We start from the raw sequence: 21,076 nt of genomic DNA on the forward strand, positions 1-21,076 counted from the left end.
TAAAATCATCCCATCGCAATGTTTTGTGTCGGATAATGCAGCAGTTTATTTTCATGTACAATACCTACATGTATTGGCTTTGAAATGTAAGTTTTAATCGTTTGCTTATCTGTATCGAGCTGTGTTTCAGTACCAGTATAATTTTGTAGATGATATTTTTTTTACTTATAATCTTGCGTCTTTATCTTTCTGTTTGTAAAGAGGTGGTGTAACAGATTTATTTTTATTTATTTGCTTAACTAAAGGGAGCTGCTGTAAAACTGGATCAAGGGAGAGGACGACTGGATCTAAAGTAAACAAGTTTTTATCAAAAAACTTTGCTCTAACCATCTTTGGCGATATTAATGAGACCACTTTTTTCAATCACAATGCAGTTATGTTAGACTTTTAAATATTTCATATTACGAGAAACACGGATGATATCCGCTTATGTTTAATCATTCATCGGTTGGTTAACGTCTATGTCTTTCTTACATTTTCCTATCGATGCCATTACTCTGCTGATGTCCTTTGAACGAGGAATAAACGTGTTTGACTAGAAAATATTCCGTGAGATCATAATGCAGCTATGCATGTTCGTTTCGTCCTGAAGAGAAACCCTTCTTTTCTTATGTGTATTGTAGTTTGAACTTGTTCGAAGCTGTTCTACAATGGTTCAATGTCTCTAACAGTATTATTTCAAAAAGGACGTGAGCAGCTTCTTTTTTTGTTGGTTGGTTTCAATTGCTGCAACCAAACGGTAGCGGAAAGCAATTCCTTGCTTGAATAAATTGTGTTAAAAATATTGTTTCCACCTACTTTCAGGTTTTGGTCGGTAAGAAGTCTTACAGTTTATCATTTTGTATTACTTTACATTGATGCCTAATTACCCGTTGGGAAGCGGACTTCCGGAGGCCATTTAACGGCAACGAGAGATTTTGCGAGTGTTGCTGTGTCTTGTGACTTAAGTAATTAAAGATTGGTTGATTCCTTTTTAGGGTAGTGTTATTTTGGATTAAGCATTACGGACCATAGTTCAAGTTAAATGGTGACTTTTAATTAAGCGCGCGACCCGTAGGCCTTAGTCTAGAAATAAAAAGTGCAATTTTTTTCTAGTTTCCGAGTCCCTTGGCAAAGCTAGAGCCCACTTTCTAAGTCCAGATAAAACAACCGAGCTGACAACCAACAATGCACCTAGAATGGAATAAAGACTTGGCGTTTCTTTGAAAAACATGATTTGCCACACGAAAGCAAACACAATATCCGCCGACCGGGCAATCGCCACAGGACCGGCCTGTTCGTATTGCAATGCTAGCGTCAGCAGTATTTGTCCACCGAAGCTGAACAAAGCGAGAGCCACAACAAGGAAACGGTCCATTCCACACAGTGGCCAGCACAGTGCTCCTATGTAATAACACACTACCAGCGTATAGATCAATGCAAATGAACCGAAATTGGTCATAATAACAGAAAAGTGTAGCCCTTTCAGGGCACGCAACAGCACGTACGCATTGGCGCCAAATAGTGTCGATGAGAGGGCAGCCACAGGGCCCCAAATGTCGTAGTTGGATTCCATTACCTGCTCGTCTATGATCGTAGCAAGGTTGTCCCCAAACAGAAACGGGGGTTTTGTGATGAGGACAACGCCAATGAGTGTTAAGAAAATTGTGATAATGTTGAACATACCGCAGGCTTCACGCAGGAACAGTCGAGCAAATATGGCAACAAATACTGGCGTTGAGAATATAATCACCGATGCATCCGCTAGAGGCATGTGACGGAAGGCGTAAAAGCTGAGCATTAAACCTGTTGTTCCAACGAAGCATCGCAGCACAAGTATGATCCTTTTTCCTTCCGGGAAAAAGTTTTCCTCTCGATAAATTGCAATCGGTATCGAAGGAAGTAATACACCGATAAATCTGCGAGTGTAAAAAAGAGGGTTGATGAGAAACATTACAATTATCTGATTAGAGCGAATACGAACCTGAAGGTGGCCAACTCGATCGGATTTATATCAACAAGTCCTTTCACGATAACGGAGCAAAGCGAAAAGAAAAACGATGATACTGTTGCAAGTATTATCCCTAGGTATGGACAAGAGCACCGTAGCCAGGAGAGGGTATGGTGGCGTGTTGTGCCCTGGATCACCCCATCTACCAGCTGTTGCAGTTCCAAGTGTTCGGGCATTTTGCTCTATTAAAACGTTCTTTAATTTGATAATTCTATTTATGTTGAGCTAAAACCCCCCACGATGATTCGCTGAGAAAAAGGAAAAGAAATCTTTAAGCATAGAATAGTAGGCAATCTACAACATAAATCTTGGAGTAAACAAACCTGTGTTTCGGTCGCATGTTCTTATGTTCGGACAACCAAGGACGGAACAGAACGAAGAAAAATCTCGATTCATCATTACACTACGTGTTTCTCTACTCCATCTTAAGCGCACCAGTTGCATTCACGCGGCACTACTTAAATTACCTAACACTGATACATTAAATGTATATGAGTAAGCTGGATGGATACCTAAATCACTACAAATCCTTAAAATTATTTGGAGAAAACACAGACGATCCTCCCCCCGACTGTTTTAAATTTTGCACATTTTTAATCGTGACAGATGACAGATGAAAAAAGGCAGACAAGAATTATGCCCATGCAGCACTTCATGCGAAATATTGAGGATTTGTTTTAAACAGAATCGATAGGGCAATAATGGTTCGAATGAAAATTGATCCACACGAAATTTTATGTTTTAGCAAGACATCGCATGAGTGATACATGTTTGTCATTTCCAATTAATATTTTGGGCATTTTTGCTGCATGTACTCTTTTCATCGCGCGCATGCGTTTCGATCAAAGTACATACATTTACCAGGTTGCTTTATTTAGAAACACTTGTCATGTCGAGCTACTTTTTCTTGTCTATTACCCTTATTAGACAAGGAATGTATATGTCATATTTTTCCAGAAGTTATCTGCCAAACGCTCTTGACAGATACATTCCTTCCTCAAAATCGGAATCAGGCATGACCGGTTCCGATTTTCTTTCGACTGGCATTTATATGTCAAAGTGGCGATTTGTTTACTTTTTGTTTTGTTGTTTGCAACGGATTTTGTTCGTTACTCTAGGATGAACAAAACGCTAAATTCAAACATGAAAATGATCAAATAATTGTAAAACCCATTTTGTGGAACTTTGCGTTATTACACGAGCGGTCATCATTTATATGTCAAACGCCCTGCCAGAACCTACTTTGACAGTAAAAGGATGGAAAAATATGACCGATACATTCCTTGTCTAATAAGGGTATATCTGATTATCACATAATGAAAAAGAGAAGCGTTGCTGCTAATGAGGAAAAACACTATCCAAATAGTATTGTAGGGGTCTTCTACAGTCCAAGTACTGGCATGCAAAATTACATTGACATTACTTCTTCTTCTTCTTCAATTCGGCGAGGATTTACTCCAGTACGGCTATTGAATCCAGCTTCCTGGGCCTTCGCAAGCTAACCTGGAGACATAGACCTCTTTAGGTTAAGGACTGGCAACTAAAGGCCATATGTCCTGATTTTCTGTGGTTTTCGATTTTCTGTAGGCGTCGCCTTTTGACTGCCACCATGCGGCCAGGAGCACTGCTAGCCAACCACGCTAGTGCGCAGTCAAAATGCGGCTGTTCACCCGCCGTAACGAAAGGAATATTTCCTTCCGTTTGTCAGATCGCACGAAACTCGTGATCCGCTTGATTACTCAAACAGCACGAGATGTGCGTCGGCTAGGATTTCTCTGACTTGAGCTCCAGCTCGGCGACACCACGCGGCCGTGCCTAAGATAACCTTACTTTTCAGCTAACCCTTTTCAGGAACCTCGTGCACTGCTAACCATCCGCTCTGATGCGACGCCGAACTGGGACTGACATTGACATTACGCTACCAACAAAATGGTGGTCACTAGTGAAGTGAAAGCGCCTTGCAATAAATACACCTTGAATTCCATCCAGTTTGTTTACTGCATCAAAACAATTCGCATCGAGGATAAACACAACAACCGGACGCGTAGGATAGTGTAACCAATTTCCTGGATTTCGTTTTGATGATTTCTTTTCGGTAATTAAGTGAACAGTTGTGTATGTTTTGTGTCATAAACTTAGGTAAGTTTATTAAGCGTGTATACAAAAGTCATGATATACAAAAATACTTATATCTCGTGCTCCGCTGTGTAGTGGAAGCACATTTTGCCATTCATAAGATGAGCTGCTTGCTGCCATGCTGATAATATTTTTGCAAGTGACTTAATAGTGTATAATAACGAGCGGAACGACTTCTAAAATGGTTGAACGTTCACGCGCTCCATTGTACATTAAGAAACAATACATTACATAAAGTCATACTCTGCAATCAGTACTAGAAAGTCGAAAATTGCATAGCTGCATATTGGAAAAGGCTTTTTGTAACATGGCCATCCCGGTGTTCCGGCTCATCCCAGGTCCGCTATGACGTTGTCCAAATCAGTTTGCAAAGTACAACACTCCTCTCGTACCTTGCTGATTTCGTCCTTGATGCGATCGACATTGGCTTGTAGTATGTAGTTGCCCTTTTTCAATGAAGCCAGGCGAGCTTCATGCCGCTTGACCCTAGGTTCCAGATTGGTTTTCTTCTTCTCATCAGCGGCATCCTGGGGGAAGGAAAAACGGTTACCATAAGCATACGTTTGTGATGATACGTTTTGTTCAATTTTCACTCACCTCCGCTTCATTTTCACTCTCATTTTCACTTTCTGACTCGGATTCTTCCGATTCGCTTTCCTCCTCCTCTTCCTCCTCCTCCGGTTCTTCTTCCGGTTCCTCTGGTGGTGGTTCCTTGGATTCCGCGGTTCCTTCATCATCGTCGTCCTCCATTTTCATCAATGCAGCCATTTTTTCCACCTCTTTCTGCAATTTTTTATACTTCTTCTTCTCAGCCCTAGAATAAAACGGAACGAAAGTTTAGTTCGACTCTGGCCCGCATCCGTCCGTTAGTCCCTTTGCTTTCACGTTTACATACTTCAGGGCATACTGGTTGGTTTTCATGGCGTATTTCAGTGCCTGCCTTTCGGCGTGTTTTTCTTCCTGTTTTTCCTTCAATCGCGTCAGTCGAGCCTGCAGCATGTTGACCTCCCGATTCAGTCGTTTGGCAGCCTTTTCCGCCTTCTTTTCCTCATCCTCTTCCTCTTCCTCCTCTTCCTCCTCTTCCGGTTGCAACTCTGGGGAGCTTTCCTTTTGTGCGGATTCGGTGGCCCGGCGAACATCGGTAACATTTCCCTGTACATAGCCCAAAAAACTGGGTGCGTTAGTGCACGTCTTTCCCATACAATGAAGACAAAATTACTAAATCGTTAGAAGCTACTAGCAAATGTTTTCCGTTTAAGCGTTAAACTTCATTAAGCAGCCTATCGTCCGATAACAGCCTCGCTCCAATGTTAATATTACATCATAATGCATTATAAATTACCTGATGCTCGTTCAAATAGTAGTCGTCGTCCGTTAAGCACTGCATTTAATATAATAAAAAGCAACATACAATCATAATTAGCGTTATGATAAGCGAGGAGATAAGAAATGGTAAATTAAATCATTCCCAAACAATCTCATGTAAGTGTTCCCAGGCTCTTTTCGTTAATGTTGGCGCTTCGTTCTGTTAGTGACATTTGTTTCGCATACCAAATGTTAAGAACCGATGCATAATGCCATCAATGTAAAGTGACCAATAATCGCTTTGAAAAGCTAACTGCCCGAATGTGTTCTGAAAGATGAACGAATGTTCCTTCTGTTTTCCCCCTTTTCCCCCCCCCCCAGGAGAGCTCTGCTTTTCCGATTCCCCCGCCTTTACCTGAAGTTTCTTCTCGAGCTCGGCAATCTTTCGTTTCTGCTCCTCAGTCAGCTTGTAGGCCGTGTCCAGCTCCTTGGCGACGGTTTGATATTTTTGCTCCAACTGGTGCGATTGTTTCTGGGCCTCCAGCGCTTCATCCTTCAGCGATTGGATGAGATCCGATTGCGGTCCGGTGACGGTCGATCTTTCCTCGCCGCTCAGCGGGTTCCAGCGCTCGCGGGACAGTTCCGCCTCGAGGTTCTGCACACGCGCCTGCAGTCGCTTGTTTTCGCGTTCCAGCGCCTCATTGTTGCGAAGCTCGTGGGCCAGCATCTGTTTTGTACTTTGCAGATCGTCACGAACCTTGTCGATGTCGTCCAGCTCGTCCTCCTCTTCGTCGGCCGGTGGGGCCTCCATGTTAGCGCGTGACTCCGACTTGGCCAGCTGCTCCTCCAACGTCATCTGACGCCGGAACTTGCGCAATCCACCGAGGATCGGTTTGCTGCGATCATTGCACTTGGTTGGCTTCAGCTGGACACCGCCCTGGATCTGTTTGAGCAGCTGATTGTGCGCCGTCGCCTTTTCCGTCTCGAAGATGAACTGATCTTTCACTTTCGTGATCGACTTGGAGTTGATAATCGGGTGTGATCTGTCGAATAGAGTGGACGCGAAGGGAAAGGGGGTGGAAACGAAACGATCGGCTGTTATTAGTGTACGATCCTTTACGGCCTGATGGAAGCATACATAAATACATAAACTGTACACATAGAAACATATTACACAAAATTGGACCAGCGACAGCTAGATTAAAGGGACAACCATAAAAAAAGACATATACATAAAACACGGAAAAATTCTTCAAGCTGCACAGAGATTGGGAATTGGCTTACAACCCCGTGCCGGACATTGGCTCATGTCTTGGTACCTGTCATTACACTCAACGTGGCGCAGTTTTCTTCCCTGTTCCACCTCCTTCATCATGTCGGACCAATCCGGACGTCGACGAGGACGTCGTCTGTGGAAAAAAGGGAAAATCCATAAAAGGTAACATGTGATTAGCTGTTAGTCGAGGTATTTCACGATTCACGTAGACAAACGAGATTAGCTACAATTGCGCCTGGCTTTAGTGTTAGTGGTTTCCATAGTTGAACTTGCAGCTTGTGGAAGCTTGGTGGGATCAAACGGGCAATGGGATGTCACGAAAAACAAAAGCGAAACGAATCGATGGCAATTCTTTTAATGCAGCTGCATGAGACCCTTGGGGCCGCTATGATTTCCAACGTGAGCGCGTGAGGAACTTACTTAAGTTTGTCCAGCACCTCCTTCTGCTTATCGGAAATATCCTTTTTCGCAAAGTCGGGCGGTGGTTTCATTCCCGGCGGCGGTGGTGGTGGGGGCGGTATATTAGATTTTGGCATCGGTGGTGGTGGAGGAACTGCAATATTCATAGTGGATGAATCAACAAATCGTATTGTAGTATGAGCTGTTGCGAAAACAAGCGTCCTAAATGGGTGTCTAATGCCAACAACAACTTTGTTGACACTTGACACTAGTTTTTGGCTACTTCGATGCCTCCTGACTCATGAAAAACATGATGATTGAAATGATCAGTTGGTCGTACGACGTGTTGCACTTACTTCTTTTGCTGCTTTCGGACTTCAGCATGGAAGGTTTGTGCGGATATGCTTCTTCCTTCTTCGGGATGTCCTCCAGCAGGGGTTTTTCGACCTTCTTCAACTGGACCTCCGGAAGCTTCTCCTTCACACGCGGTGCCTTAAGGTTCGACGGTACCTTGCGAAGCTGCACACGGAAGTTTTTGGCTGGTTCTGGCGATACGGATCGCTCCTTGACCGGGGCTTCCTGCTGCGGACGCGCAATCTTCTTCAGTAGCGGCTTCACGAACGTTTTCGGTTCCGGCGACGAGGACTTTTCCGAGGCTGACTTCGAGGACGACTTGCTGTCGGTGTCGGTTTTTTCGGGACTTTTCGATGGCGTCACTTTGCGCAGCGGCACGAGCAGCTTCGGTTGCGCATCCTCTACCTTTTTGGCTTGGCTCGGATCGGGCTTTTTGGGCGATGGCTTCGTCGTGGGCGGCGGTGGTGGTGGGGATGACTCCTCCTCCTCCTCGGACTCGGTTTCCGTTTCGTACTCTGTGCTGCCTTCCTCTTCCTCCTCTTCCTCCTCCACCTCTTCTTCCTCCTCCTCTTCTTCCTCGTCCTCGGATTCGGGAGTCGGTTCTCGGGCCTTCGTAGGAGCGGGCTTCGGCTTGCCCGGTTCCCGTAGCACCGTCATGACGGGGGTTGTATTTTTCAGCGCCGTTTTGGGCTCCGGCTTACTCAATGGTGGTGCGACCGGCTTTTTGTGCGTCACCACTACCGGCACCTTGATTTCTTTCGATTGCAGCTTGGCCGTTGTCGTTGCCGGTGCTGGCGCCTTTTTCGCACCCGTTTCACCATTTTCTTTCGGGGCCACGGTGGCCGTTTTCGTGGGAGACGACGTGCTGGTGGCGGCCGGGGCCACTTTGGAGGACGGTGACGATTCTTTGGTATCTGTGGCTGGTGTTACACTGGCCTTGCGGGTCCACGCCGGCGGTACGTTCTTGTTAACCGTCTCCAGCCGATCCTTTAACCAAGGCGGACGACTATTCACTGGCATTACGTTCGTAGGTGATTTTGCTGGGCCTCACAGCGCTGTACGTTTTGGAATAATGATGGATTCTATACACTTTGATTTATTGTATGTTGGCACGTTTTATGTGTTCCTTGTGTTTTGTGTATTGCGTAAACCAGTTGGTCAAATATTAGAACGGCACTATCTTGTGGCTAAAACAATTAAACTGAAGTAAAATTTATTAGGCAAATGAAACGCATTCACACTTTGTACGTAATATAACGTTACTTTCACATACAATGCCTGAAATCGCTTGAAAATCATTACTGTTCACCATAGAATGTGACTCAATAATCATTTTCGATTTTAAAACAATATTTTGCTCTTCATAGAACACGTCTCATATCTCATGAAGGTGAGTGAATCAGCTTCAACATTAAGTATCCTTCCTATCCTTTCCGCTGTCCCTGCATACGAGTAAGATTAAACATCTAAAATTGTAGGCCGCAACGTCATTGCCCGGACCGAAATCCTCGCGAAGGAGGGAGGAAGGATTGCAATTAAAATATTTCAAGCGTGCCGCAGTTTATTCTGAGGTTTGTCATTGCCATCACGACGATGACGTCCGGTGTAACGCTCCGCTTGGGGCAACCCGTCCACCTCAGGCTCAGGGAAGGATGAAAGGTTCACACCCGGGATCGGGGAAGTGGGATCGTATTATTAAAGGTGTACAACATTTGGGCTAAAAATAAATCGTAATCGTTGAATCGAGACAGCACACCGACTCGAAAAAATATTCGCAACGAATTTTGCTCAAAACAGACCTACTGCTAGAGAAAAGGAATGCCACGCGCATCACTCAGGTGGTGGAAAATTCTCCGTGGATACAAAGAAAAAGGGTGTCTGGAGCTTTCTGTGGGCGCAAAATATAATTTGCTGTTTTTTAATTGTGCAAAAACCTGCTTGAGAAGAAAGACATGATTTGTCGTCTCAGTTAGCACCAATGATGTCCCGAAAAGAAACGAAACGCACTTAAAGTGACCGGTTGACTCAATAAGACAAAAATATCACAACCGCGTGTGTAGCCATTTAAAAAAGGTTATTTTCCCACGAATTATTTCATGAGGGGTAAAACTCATAATTCATTCTCATACTTAAAATGTGTGATGGAATTTTTTTTTTGCATTTTGCAGGACGAATATTGTCAAGAAAAAATAATTACTTTATGCATTATTTATGGTAGACTTATGGATCTTTTGTTTTTGTTTTTGGTATTTGATATTTACACAAGCTGTGCAAAGTTCCCACAGCTTTGGGTTTTACAATGGTGTGTATAATTATTCCGCCGTCATCACACACGTGCCAATGGCGCAAGGTTATGGGCCACGTTGACAACGGAAACGAACTTGATGCTCGTGCTTAATAACATTGGGCGATTATGGATCCGACTCGAAGAGCAGCTGTACGTACGACGGGTCTAATCTTATCTCCTCGCAATGAATGGGCACTCCTCAGTCAATTAAAAATTCTAACATGTTCAATCGGGCCGCTTCGTATGCTAAATGTAATGATGCGTAACACGAGGCTATTTCGGTTCGAACAATTTCCTAATAATAACTCCCAACAGTCCTATAGAACACCGACCATCGACCGCCCTCCTCCACCCTAATGGAGGCGAATGGTGTTTTACTGTTTGTCAACAACAACGTGTGTGTGTGGGGGGGGGGGGGGGGGGGGGGGGGGGGTTGCGTACGATCGCGCACCAAGATCGTACGTCCAACTGGACCGTGACATCGCTGTTGGGTTTGAGTTCGGATTAATTTAGAAATTTATTTACACATTTTCTCCCGCCCCACTGCCCGTGTTGCGCCCCCCCAGAGGGCGTTTTCTATCGAGAGGAAAAGAATCGGCTAAAGGTCAAGACGACAGTTTTATGGGAGGCTGCTAAGACCCAGAACCAGTCGGTGAAGGTTGTCCGTCTCGATGCCGAAGGCCAGGCACAAGAGCATTGTAATAAAAATGGTAGCCAGGGCAGCAAATTGCATTGTTCTTTGAACAGCGGGATTATGATTCGCCATAAGGCTTCGAAAAATATTAAATTTATTTTCTTCCGTGGATCACTTTCGGCAACGATGGCCTTCTTTTAAATGTTCTCGCTGGACGTTGAGTGTGCGTGTTTATGTATGTGTGCGTGTGTGTGTGCTGTGTGGCTTTGAATGTATGAGCGATTTAAAAAAAGTAAATTCTTTCGCATTTCATTACAACAAAAAGTTTCTACACTTGCAAAACGTAAACGCAATCCAAAAGAGAACAAAACGATCGTAGCCCATTGAAGACGCGGAAAGAGGATTCCTATCCTAACGAAATGTTGAAAATTTCACTCATTTCAATGTAGGTCAGCACTCGACGAATTCCAACCGAGAAAAACTGGCACACTTCTATCCGCCTTTTTGCCAGTACTACAAAATCTCTTCGATGTGTTTTTTTTCTCCTACTCAACTCTGTTGTTGTCTGTGGCACTTTCCCTTTGCAGTACATGCTGGTTCGCCCTGCCCACGTCATTTTTCACACCCAACCTACACACACACACACACACGCACATACAAACACCACCCATGCACATTTTGTCGATCTCAACATTAGGGGATTTCCATTCTTTTTTGTAATTTTGCGATTGAACTGAACGAGGAAAAGCGCCACAACCACCACACAAGACGGAAAGGAGTTGGCCACATAGCTGTGTAAAGGAGGTCGAAATTTTCCGCACAGTTACACACACTCATACTCGTACAGGGGCAGGAAAATTCGTACACATTTTCCTCGTGAATGCATTCTTACGCGCAAACACACACACACACACACACCCCCACAGTGTGTGCAGGTAGACATTCTACTAATTTTCTTCACGAGTTGCGATCCTCGATTTTTCCTCTTGCTGCTAATTCAGCGTTACGACACAGGACATTTTCGCAAAAGGGGTAAATGTCTGTAGACAACGCGCACTATCAGTATGGGCATTTAAAAAAGGTAAAATGAAATCAGTTATAGAGGTTAATGTTGTTCACTATGTTTCAGACACCTTTTAACTAATCACCACCGTTGTTGAACCGTTCAACTTAATGCACGTAGTTGGGAAAACTACTACTGCACAACATTAGTTCGGAACCACCGTGCGCATCGAACGAACCTTAACGACTGATCGTTTGTGAGAAGAAAAATCGCGAAAACCACCCCAAAAACCACGAGAGCGCCGTCCGACGTAACGGACAGTGCGCGCACTCGGTCATAAGGTGGTTTTTCCGAATTTTGCCACAGATTTTCTGTCGGATGTGGTCAAAGCTGGACGGTAGGATGGAGGCTGGGATTGGGGGAAGGGTGCTCTCCAACCCATATTGAGCGCTTCGTCCTGGTTTGTTTGAATATCTCTCTTTTCCGTTGCTCTGGTGCGCAGGGTTATACACGCGCATAGCTAAAATTAAATCTCTGGCTTCGAACGAACAGGCTTGATCAGAACAGACGAGATCAGACATCGCAGATGCTTGGTTAGTCAGAGACCCCTCGGTAGGTCTCTGGCAAATGCGTAGGCATATGACGGAAAATTCGTCCGGCTGGCAAATATGAGAAAAACCACCAAACAAACGCGCTCGTTCGGCGCACGTGCGACAAACGTTACTAGAGCCCTCCCTGGTTCTTTGTTTTTCGGAAACTCTCTTCTTTGCACTAATCTCGGAGTGTGCACTTGGGTCGGTGGGTGGGGAAGCAACCGGATTGGGCACCGCAACTCTCACACGTGCGTCACGAAACCGATGGCATCATTAATGGGAGGGATTGTTTACTAATCGGTGATCGTGTCACGTACGGGTGTTAAATAATCGCAAATGTTTTTTTTTGTTTTCGCGCTTTAGTGGAGAAAAACCGTACTCTTGATTAAGGACTTCATTTCTTTTTATTTTCTTAAATTTATAATTAGTAGGAACAGTACCGTTTGGATAGTAAACATCGAGGTAGTGAGATATCTTAATCCTGTTTATCAAACGCTTATTATAAAACATCAATACTTGGGTTGCGTTTGTTTGCCACGGCAGTTGGACATGCTTTGGATTTTCCTTAAATTTTGTTTTGATCGACTATGTCCGTCATCGGGGAAAAGTGCGGCCACGTTTTGATCTCCTCAAACAGTCGATCGCCGGGGCATTCTGTGGATCGAACTTGTCGGTGCCCAAGCAGGGTGTAGTTCTGCGCGATGATTCCTTGCCGCACACCGTATTCGATGAGTTTTTGAGTCGCCGCGATCATGTTTTTCGGTGGTAAATCAGCTTCAAAAGAAAAGAAGGTGCAATGAGCTAATAAAGAAAAGATTGTCCAAGTCGGTCCCAGAGGGGAAACTTACCGACCCAGTCACCTATAAGGCATATACCGACGCTCCGATTGTTGTACCGGGGAGCGTGGGCACCGATGACGTTGAATCCTCGACCCTGATACACGCGACCATCGCCGCCGACTGCGAAACTGTATCCAATGTCGTTCCACTGTCGCTGAACCTGGTGCATCTTCTGCATCTCTTGCATCGCTTCGATGCACTGCAGCCCACTGTAACACGCGGCCGGTATGTACGAGTGGTGAATGATGACGTATGGAATGGGTCCGGCAAAGTGTTCGACTAGTTTTGCCGGCTGGGCATTCCACACATCGCGGGACACGTACGGAGGATGTCCTATCGATATGGAAGAGAAAAGATTAGAACACTAAGTAACTTCCACCGAGAGAGATAGTTGAGTAGCGTGCACTTTAATGGGATTTACTCCACACAGGTGTTAAAAAGACGCAATTCATGATTGCCTTACGTCCATATTAAACACAGATTGACAGATGATATCTGATTCACAGCATGCTTTTCTTTTTCGTTTGGAATCAGTGTTCATTTCATAAACATCTGGTCTTATTGCTTCGTTGATTGATTCGAAGATAACTGTAGCAGTCTGTCTTCGACGGGGATTTTGTGACAAACGATCATATCATCTAGCTGCAGCCATTCCTACGTCAATTGTAATTATCGGGCACTGGTTCGAGGCTAACACGCTGCATCGCCATCGATTACACTTACCGCACGCTTTACTCTCCACTGCTAGGTATACTATTCCAAGTGCAATTGCACTGAGAGAAGCATACATTTGGTTTGTTACACTCATGTTTTTTTAACCCAAATTTCTAACCGAAAACCTTGCTCGACAACTGGACTTTTTGCACACTATTTGCATAAGTCCCGGTAGCAGACAGCAAACAGTCTGCCCGAGGCCAAACTATCGGAAACAGGAACCGTACTTGATGCCTAGAGGCCGGGCATCCAATGGAAAACAAACAATGAGTTTCAAAACTGTTCACTTTTCGAGGCGATGAACACACAAATCGTTGTTGTCACTCGCGGTTGCGGGATTGGGGGCTTTACTTAGTTCCTCTTTTTTTCTTTTTTTTTTGTGTGTTAAATACTTTAAGGTTAACGTTCCGTTGACATTGTATTTTTTCTACCTCAGCGCGACTCGTTTCGCGTTGCTTTTAAGGTCCAGGGCGACGTTTGATAAGTTAATGTGCCAAATGACGCACATGTAAGGTCGGCGGAACATGCGTTATCAGAGGTATGGTGTACTCCCTTGGCGCAGGTTGAAATGATACTGTTGCCTCGAAAACCATCCATCCACGGTTAAATACATCCGACGAAGGTTAACCTTCATTTACCAACCTTCAACAACCAACAAATTTGTTGCGAATTCGGAGATGTGGTGTGTGGTGGAGAGCAGGACGGCATCCCCTCCCCTTCCCTACCCTTGCCACTCCAAAGAGCCACACGGAAAGAGTGAGAGGATGGTACTTCCCGTAGTTGACAGAGAGGTGAAGCGAGCCAGCCAGCTATAGACAGACGGTCGAGTGAAGATCGAGCAGTTTAACTTGAACGGAACACCCCACCAGCAAGAACCGTTTCGATCGCGAACCGGTCAGGCCTCCGCCGTGGATCAGAAAGTGACGCATACATCAGTCGAATTTGCCGTCGCACTCGCACCGCCGGCGTTCAAAATTTCCGGTTGGGAAAAGATGTAACCGATTCGATTTTGTACCGAGCGCTCGTTAAAAATTGCATACCTGCAGGGACTCTGTATGGAAATCGTATGGGAAACGGTATCACCGATTCGAATTGTATATGAGAGCAAAGAATGGAGAACGTAACATGTATGTCCCTCTCACATTTTTTTCATACATTTGTTTTGTTTATGTTCCGTTCTACCATTCGATGCAGCGAACAGTCGGAATGAAAACTACACGAAGTTCAAAAAATGCATGATATAAATTCCAAAATATCACTGTTGCGGTTTATCGTAGCTAAACACAATCCGAAGACATAATCTTAACCTGAAAAGAATCTGGTCAACTCAGGTCATAACTCCTAAATCGCTTTACAACTGATGGAGTTTTGAACGATTTTGAAAGCATTTGCAACATTGCCATATGGTTTTACAAAACAACAACTGGTAGAAAGATGTCTCTTTGGACAAAGATGGTACCTGCGAACAGATACCATGTGTTTGACATGTTGTTTGAACAAATCGATCACAGTTCAACATCAATGAAAATAACAAGCGCATACGCCGTGGTGTAAAACATAATTTTTGTATCGGGAACAAAGTACAAAAAAGACACAATCGAGTGATTTATCATATTTATGTGTTACCATGAAAGTAAAGTTGATGAATTAAAAATCCCGACGACCGCGTTGAATTTTGAATCCAACCACGCACTTTCTCGTTTTTAATCAGCGAACAAACAAATCACAACTTTTCCGTTCCACCAGGCTCAAGTAGTGCCAGGCTCAAAGCACCTTCTGTGAAGGGTGGAAGCAATGCGCAATCAAACTATGTGCATTTCCTGTGCTTAAAGGAAAGGTACAAAAGAACGGTATTATTTTTCCGGCCTCGATCACTCCTCTCGCGTAGATGCTAAATCCGATATTGCAGTATGTTTTGCAACAGTGTCACCAACACTGAATAATTGAATGCATACCATCGTGTTGTCCAAAGACTTCATGTTTTCAATAACCCACTCGATCGATTTTCATTATACAAACGCATCACTAGACGAACTCCAATATTACAGTTAGGCCATGTAATATCGAACCCCAAGCATTTGTGTTCATAGGAAACTTACAAAGTAATTTGTCCGGACGATAATTTGTCCGGCAGTGATCTTTTTTCTATGCGCCCGTGCAGTTGCTACAGCAATACAAGCGCATGTTTTGCAACAGCATTACCCACGCAGAATAAACAAATGCAATAATTGCAATAATTGCCGAAATAAACAAATGCAAAATAATATTGTGGAATTTCCAACCTAAATCCAAATTTTACATCAAGAACATTAGCTTGACGAAATCTTTTCTCTTCAACATTGGCATCACCTGCTTGAAGCCATCATAATACAGGAAAAAATACCATTATAGATATGTTGCAAATTGCTAACGTTTGAAGAGGAAACCGCGCGAGTGAAAACTAATGTTGGGATCAAAACTAGCGTAGAAGACGCTCTGATTTCCTCAATTGAAAAATCCGATCCGAAGCCGATTTCTGCATAAAAAGCATGGCAACATGGTGCTGGGTGGCAGGAGAGAAGGAAATACTGTGAAATGTCTTGTAAATATCGTTATCATTACCCGATCCATCCGGTCTGTTAAACTTTGGAAGCTAAGTACGAAGAAAAGTTCCTTGTGGAAAAATCATAGCTTTGAAAATCGTTATCCCACATTGCATCATATCCGCTGGCACATGGTATTATCGTTTTCTTTTTTTTCATAATGAACAGAGCTTGTTACATTATAACCACCTTTGCATCGTTTTGCAACAATTTTACACCAACAACACTAGAAGATTCCGAGTGGATGATTTTAATTGTTATAGTGTGTGTTTGCCTTCACATCGCAGTGGTGTGACCGACCGAATGGTATAACGAGTGTTGTATTTTGTCTTGAATGGTTTGAGGCAATTTTTGCAAGGGCACATATTTACACATTTGGGTTGAATTTACGGGCAGAAGGAAGGGTCTGAGGGAATCTTCGTGGAACTTTAAAAGTTGCGTTTTGAAAAGTACTTTAAGTTTGTCCAACACCGCAAGACGCTATCTACCACCGTTTGGGCGCAAGAGCAAAATACATGTTCCCATTGAATCTCACAAAAATCATTGACATCAGTACACAATGAGATGACGCGCATTCGATTTCTTGAATAAAAATTTTTTGGTCAAAAAATATATATTTTTCGAATAAAAAATGACGACCATCAATTCAATACATCCCTGATTGCACCTTGACTACATCACTGACCGGGCGTCTCCATAGCCAAGATAATCTATCTTGTTTGTTTTTTTTTATTAATTTCGTCCGTTTAGTGTGTGAACCTCATGTCCCAAACTCGTTGATATATATTGGGTACACAACGTGTTGGATTTATGGTTGGCAATAGCCTACCTTGTTTCCAGTATTTCTTTCAGATTCAATCATGCCATTTCAAGGGTTCGGGACGTCAACAGCGCTACATACACGTCGACGATGCAAGAGCGAACGAGACGGAAACACATGTCCCGCAAGAGCCAACACCTCGAATACACGTCCATTCCGCAGGAGCATCAACTACCGACTGACCGACCCGACTCCGACCGCTGAGTGCGAGCGTACGCGCACACACCAGCGGAACGAAAGAGAAGAGTTAGGCAAGGCAAGAACCGATATGGGAAAAGCGTGGGAACTTTTTTTTGCGGTTTTGTGCGTGCCTTTTGCATACTGATCCCCATTACCCGGGACAAAACGGGGTTTCTCAGCTCCTTCAAGTATGCAACACGGTGTAATCGGTATCGCGGGTCGAATGAATTCCCCCGGTTTGACTGGACGACCGTTGAGAGAACCGTTGAGACAACCGGGATCCATTTTGTATGGAGAAATGTTCATTTTGTGTTGGATGGGCATGTTCTGGCACTTGCCCAATGCCGACGATTTGCCGCTGTCCGAGTTCGCGGGGATTTACCTCGGGGAGCTTAGCATCGGTGGCTCCGGCCAAATCCCGTCTAGGCATGGGGGATATTTTTATGTTGCTTCATGAGCCCTATTTAAAAAGGAGTTTAGATAACGGCAGTATTAATCTTTGAAAACATCCTTATTGTGTGATGATTCATTTCACATGAAAGGCTGCGATGAACTACAATTCAGTGGAGCAAAATACACCAGGGCTTGATGGTATAAGAACTAATAATTTACTAGTTTTATTTTTTTAAATATGTCTCCTTAAAAAACATGTTTTTAATGTTTGAAGTAGAAAAAGTAGAACTAGACAGCTCGAACAAAATCACTGATGCTAGGGTTAGGCATTTTGTTGTTTGTAAGTTCTATGATTTATATTTATGCACGAGTCTTGGAGAGCTGCTTCAAAAATATGTCTGTTCATTAAGTCAACTATACGCCCATACGTACCGCGGGTATTAGTAGCGATAGGGAAAAAACGATCATGAATCACGTGAAATACGGTGCTTTTATATTGATTTAATTCTTATCTGTAAAGTAGTGTGCTCGCACAGTGACTTCGGAAGTGGCGCTACCCTTGCTGCCCCTTCAAAAATACTGTTTGAATTGTCCCACCGTGCGAGTGGACAACGAAAAGTGTTTAAACATATGTTTGTATAAAAAGCAAGTTATAGGCAAAAATGGACTTGACTTGTTGAAAACATTATTATTGAACCGAATGATAATATACATTGCAATAGTGATACACTTCTTGGTACCCAAGTAGCCTTAAACAGTTCTTTCTTTTCCAGTAGGTATTTACGAACGCCCGAATTCATCTCCATGGAACAAAAGATAATGTTGAGCAAGTACAACATCGTTTAATAACATCGTCCAACGAAAAGAAAATGCGTAGCGCCAAGCTGCAGGCAGCTCTGGTCAAACGGCGCGAAGCTGAACAGATCAAGTACCAAAAATCGGCCGCCGTAGAACGATACTACGACCAGTGGGGACGCATTACGAGCCGCTATGAATCGTGGACGACGCCCCAGTACTACCGGGAGGCAGAGGAGGCTCTACGGAAGCGGGAGGAAGAGAAGAGAAAAGCGACTGAACTGCAGGCCAAACGAGAAAGACTGAAACAAATGTTGCAGGACGAAGCTGAACAGCTACAGAAGGAAGTGGAAGGTAAGCTTAAAAAAAGACTGAAACATTCGGTACATTGTTGGTTTAACTGTAAAATGTATGAACTTCATTTGTTAGATATATCCCGCCCTAAGCCGAAGGCCCTATCTACTGAAATTTTGGAAGGAGTCCGGGCACGCCTGCACAGCGCCGAAGAATCGAAAAAAAGGTTGGACCTCGAGGCGAACCTTTACAGCAAATGGCGCCTCGGGTTCGATCGCGATGCGGTCATTATGGACTCGAAAACGTGCCATCAAGCAATGGCGAAATTAAATTGGATCGATCGGCAGGTTGAAATGCAAATTCAGGATGAAAAGAATCGCCGGGAAAAGCAGGAGCGGGAGCTGAAGCTGCAGGAAGAGTTTTGCCGGAGGGAGGAGCTGCTGCTGGAAAAGAGTCGTATGCGGGAGCAGGAAATGAAAGAGCTTCGCAGCATGCAGGAGATGCACATGGCAGAGCTGAAGTCACGCGAGCAGGAAGCAAATGAGCTAAAGCTGTACGAGGTGCGACTGAAGACGAAAAAGGACGAGATGGCTACGGAACTGGAGCAATTGCGGGTGTACAACGATCGGCGACGCGATCGCGTAATGGCAATGCATAACTTGAGGCGCATAAAAATGTTACTCCGCGAGCGCTCGGAAGCGGTGCGTAACGATCTGCGACATGACTTGCAACTGCTTCAGCGCATCAGCATCGATAACCCGAGCACCACGGACAGTGCCGAAGGTATCGAATATTTGCGCCGAAAGTTTCAACTTCAGTATGATCTTGAGGTGGAGCAGCAAATGGCGATCGAAAATATGTACGAATCGGAGGCAAAGCACAACTTAAGCAAATGGGAAGACAAATGGAACAGTGAAGCTATCATTCGTGAGCAACAGTTACGCTGCCTGTTGGAGGATCGATTGATGGATTTCGAAGCGAAACACGTGGAATGCAGCAAACGGCAGCGTGAGCTTATCGAGGTACGCGAGCAGCACCTGCAGGCGATCGAAAGTGCCAACCAGCGGTTGAAAGAGTTAATGTCTGATAAATCGCGCGATGAGTATGTCACTTCGTCAAACAATAGTCAATTGCGGGAGCTTCTGGTGCAAAGGGAAGGATGTGCTGATAACGGCAGGCAAATGAGAAGACCAACGTCCCAAACTTCCCAACGAAGTAGTACATTCAACAGTATCTTTCCATTCGACGATAATTTCAAGGAGCTCAAGTTGACCAAAACCCTTCCACGGGCTGAAACAAACACTGCGGACGAACTGACGGTTCCTAGGTACGGGCGAAAAAAGGTTGCGTGGAGTTAAAGAAAACAGGGCATGAGACTGTAAAAACCGTGACTGTAGTAACAGTGAAAAACCAAAATATTGAGGGAATTTATTAGATAAGGTCTTTAGAATGCTTTGAACCATTGTGTGTTTTGAGATAATATATATTGTTTGTATAAAAATAGAACATGTCCCTTACTATCGATTACTTACAACAGCAGTGAAAGAGAAAACGTTTTTTTTTGTTCAGTTTTTATTTAATTTGCACATCCTTTTCATTTCCGCGTATCCCCGATTACGTTAAATTTACCATTCAAAAAAGTCTACGGTATTGAATGTGTGTAGATGAGTGTTTTTATCTGAGCAGAGAAGTTGTCTTTCGATCGCACGATAAAGATATACATTTATTTCCGTTTTCAATTACCACACAAATGCCTTCGAACGGCAACATAATGGTAAGTGAATTTATGTTGAAGCATTTGCCGTCAGGCTTAGATGTATTGAGTCCAAATGAATGGTAATTATAGTATGCAGTGCTCCATTTTGTAGAGCTTGTGTCTCATATCTTCCGAGTCATAATTTTCATATATTACTACCATACGAAAAATTGAATTATCTTTAACCTGATATTGTTTGTGAATTATAAATTGCTCTATTTCGACTTAGTCGTGCAAGCAAATGTTCACAGACTGCTCGAAACAGAAGTTTTTCGTGATAGTCCGTCATAATGGAATGGTGGTGTTGAGTGTTGATCCTTGTGTGCCGCGAGAGGTAAAGCATTACCTTGTTTGACGATAAACTTGGTGAAACACATTCAAAATCGAATGCACAGATTACAGAAAACTTACGGTGAACTACAGTTCACTACATCCAATACAAAATTCAAAAACTATTCATTCGAAATCACTTGCAAAGAGAAAGCGCTTTCTCCTAGACAGGGTCTACACATTCTTGACGGTCCACTGTTATTCGCAACGATGTCTAATCGTATCTTCTAATACTCGCATGCAGAGACATCTTTTTCTTAAACCATAACCATTTTTGAGAAACCGTTCGAACCCGGGACAAATGGAGGAAATGATGGTGCGTGCTGAATTCCCAAATGTATTCCTAGCTATCACAATTTGATCGCGTTTTGTAGGGTTTAGTTCCAGGCGGAGGTG

The 21,076-nt window shown here is 43.8% G+C and overlaps 4 protein-coding genes across 5 annotated transcripts; 1 reads left to right on the forward strand and 3 right to left on the reverse strand.

Moving 5' to 3' along the window:
• Positions 1 to 27: 27 nt before the first annotated feature.
• On the reverse strand, positions 28 to 2,550 carry LOC131259049 (solute carrier family 35 member G1). The gene is made up of 3 exons (XM_058260462.1): positions 2,314 to 2,550; positions 1,964 to 2,238; positions 28 to 1,898 (listed from the first exon to the last, which is right to left on the reverse strand). Exons 2-3 carry the CDS (start codon positions 2,164 to 2,166, stop codon positions 1,061 to 1,063), a joined length of 1,041 nt encoding a protein of 346 aa, XP_058116445.1. The 5' UTR covers positions 2,167 to 2,238; positions 2,314 to 2,550; the 3' UTR covers positions 28 to 1,060.
• A 1,458-nt stretch (positions 2,551 to 4,008) lies between these two features.
• Positions 4,009 to 20,505, forward strand: LOC131259694 (trichoplein keratin filament-binding protein). 2 transcript variants are annotated; one of them, XM_058261263.1, is made up of 3 exons: positions 4,009 to 4,129; positions 18,282 to 18,654; positions 18,730 to 20,505. In XM_058261263.1, exons 2-3 carry the CDS (start codon positions 18,375 to 18,377, stop codon positions 19,950 to 19,952), a joined length of 1,503 nt encoding a protein of 500 aa, XP_058117246.1. In that variant the 5' UTR covers positions 4,009 to 4,129; positions 18,282 to 18,374; the 3' UTR covers positions 19,953 to 20,505. The 2 variants fall into 2 exon arrangements, with proteins under 2 accessions (XP_058117246.1, XP_058117247.1); XM_058261264.1 differs by having other exon boundaries at positions 4,038 to 4,129; positions 18,279 to 18,654.
• LOC131259693 (trichohyalin) lies at positions 4,149 to 8,480 on the reverse strand. Its single transcript, XM_058261262.1, has 8 exons — positions 7,463 to 8,480; positions 7,128 to 7,260; positions 6,751 to 6,840; positions 5,847 to 6,474; positions 5,469 to 5,507; positions 5,022 to 5,278; positions 4,724 to 4,940; positions 4,149 to 4,653 (listed from the first exon to the last, which is right to left on the reverse strand). The coding sequence occupies exons 1-8, from the start codon at positions 8,478 to 8,480 to the stop codon at positions 4,456 to 4,458; spliced, it is 2,580 nt and encodes an 859-aa protein (XP_058117245.1). The 3' UTR covers positions 4,149 to 4,455.
• Positions 12,369 to 14,116, reverse strand: LOC131259698 (peptidoglycan-recognition protein LB). The gene is made up of 3 exons (XM_058261268.1): positions 13,540 to 14,116; positions 12,826 to 13,149; positions 12,369 to 12,751 (listed from the first exon to the last, which is right to left on the reverse strand). Exons 1-3 carry the CDS (start codon positions 13,622 to 13,624, stop codon positions 12,543 to 12,545), a joined length of 618 nt encoding a protein of 205 aa, XP_058117251.1. The 5' UTR covers positions 13,625 to 14,116; the 3' UTR covers positions 12,369 to 12,542.
• Positions 20,506 to 21,076: the final 571 nt, after the last annotated feature.

The sequence above is a fragment of the Anopheles coustani genome, chromosome 3, assembly GCF_943734705.1.
Source record: "Anopheles coustani chromosome 3, idAnoCousDA_361_x.2, whole genome shotgun sequence".
Taxonomy (NCBI): Eukaryota; Metazoa; Arthropoda; class Insecta; order Diptera; family Culicidae; genus Anopheles; species Anopheles coustani.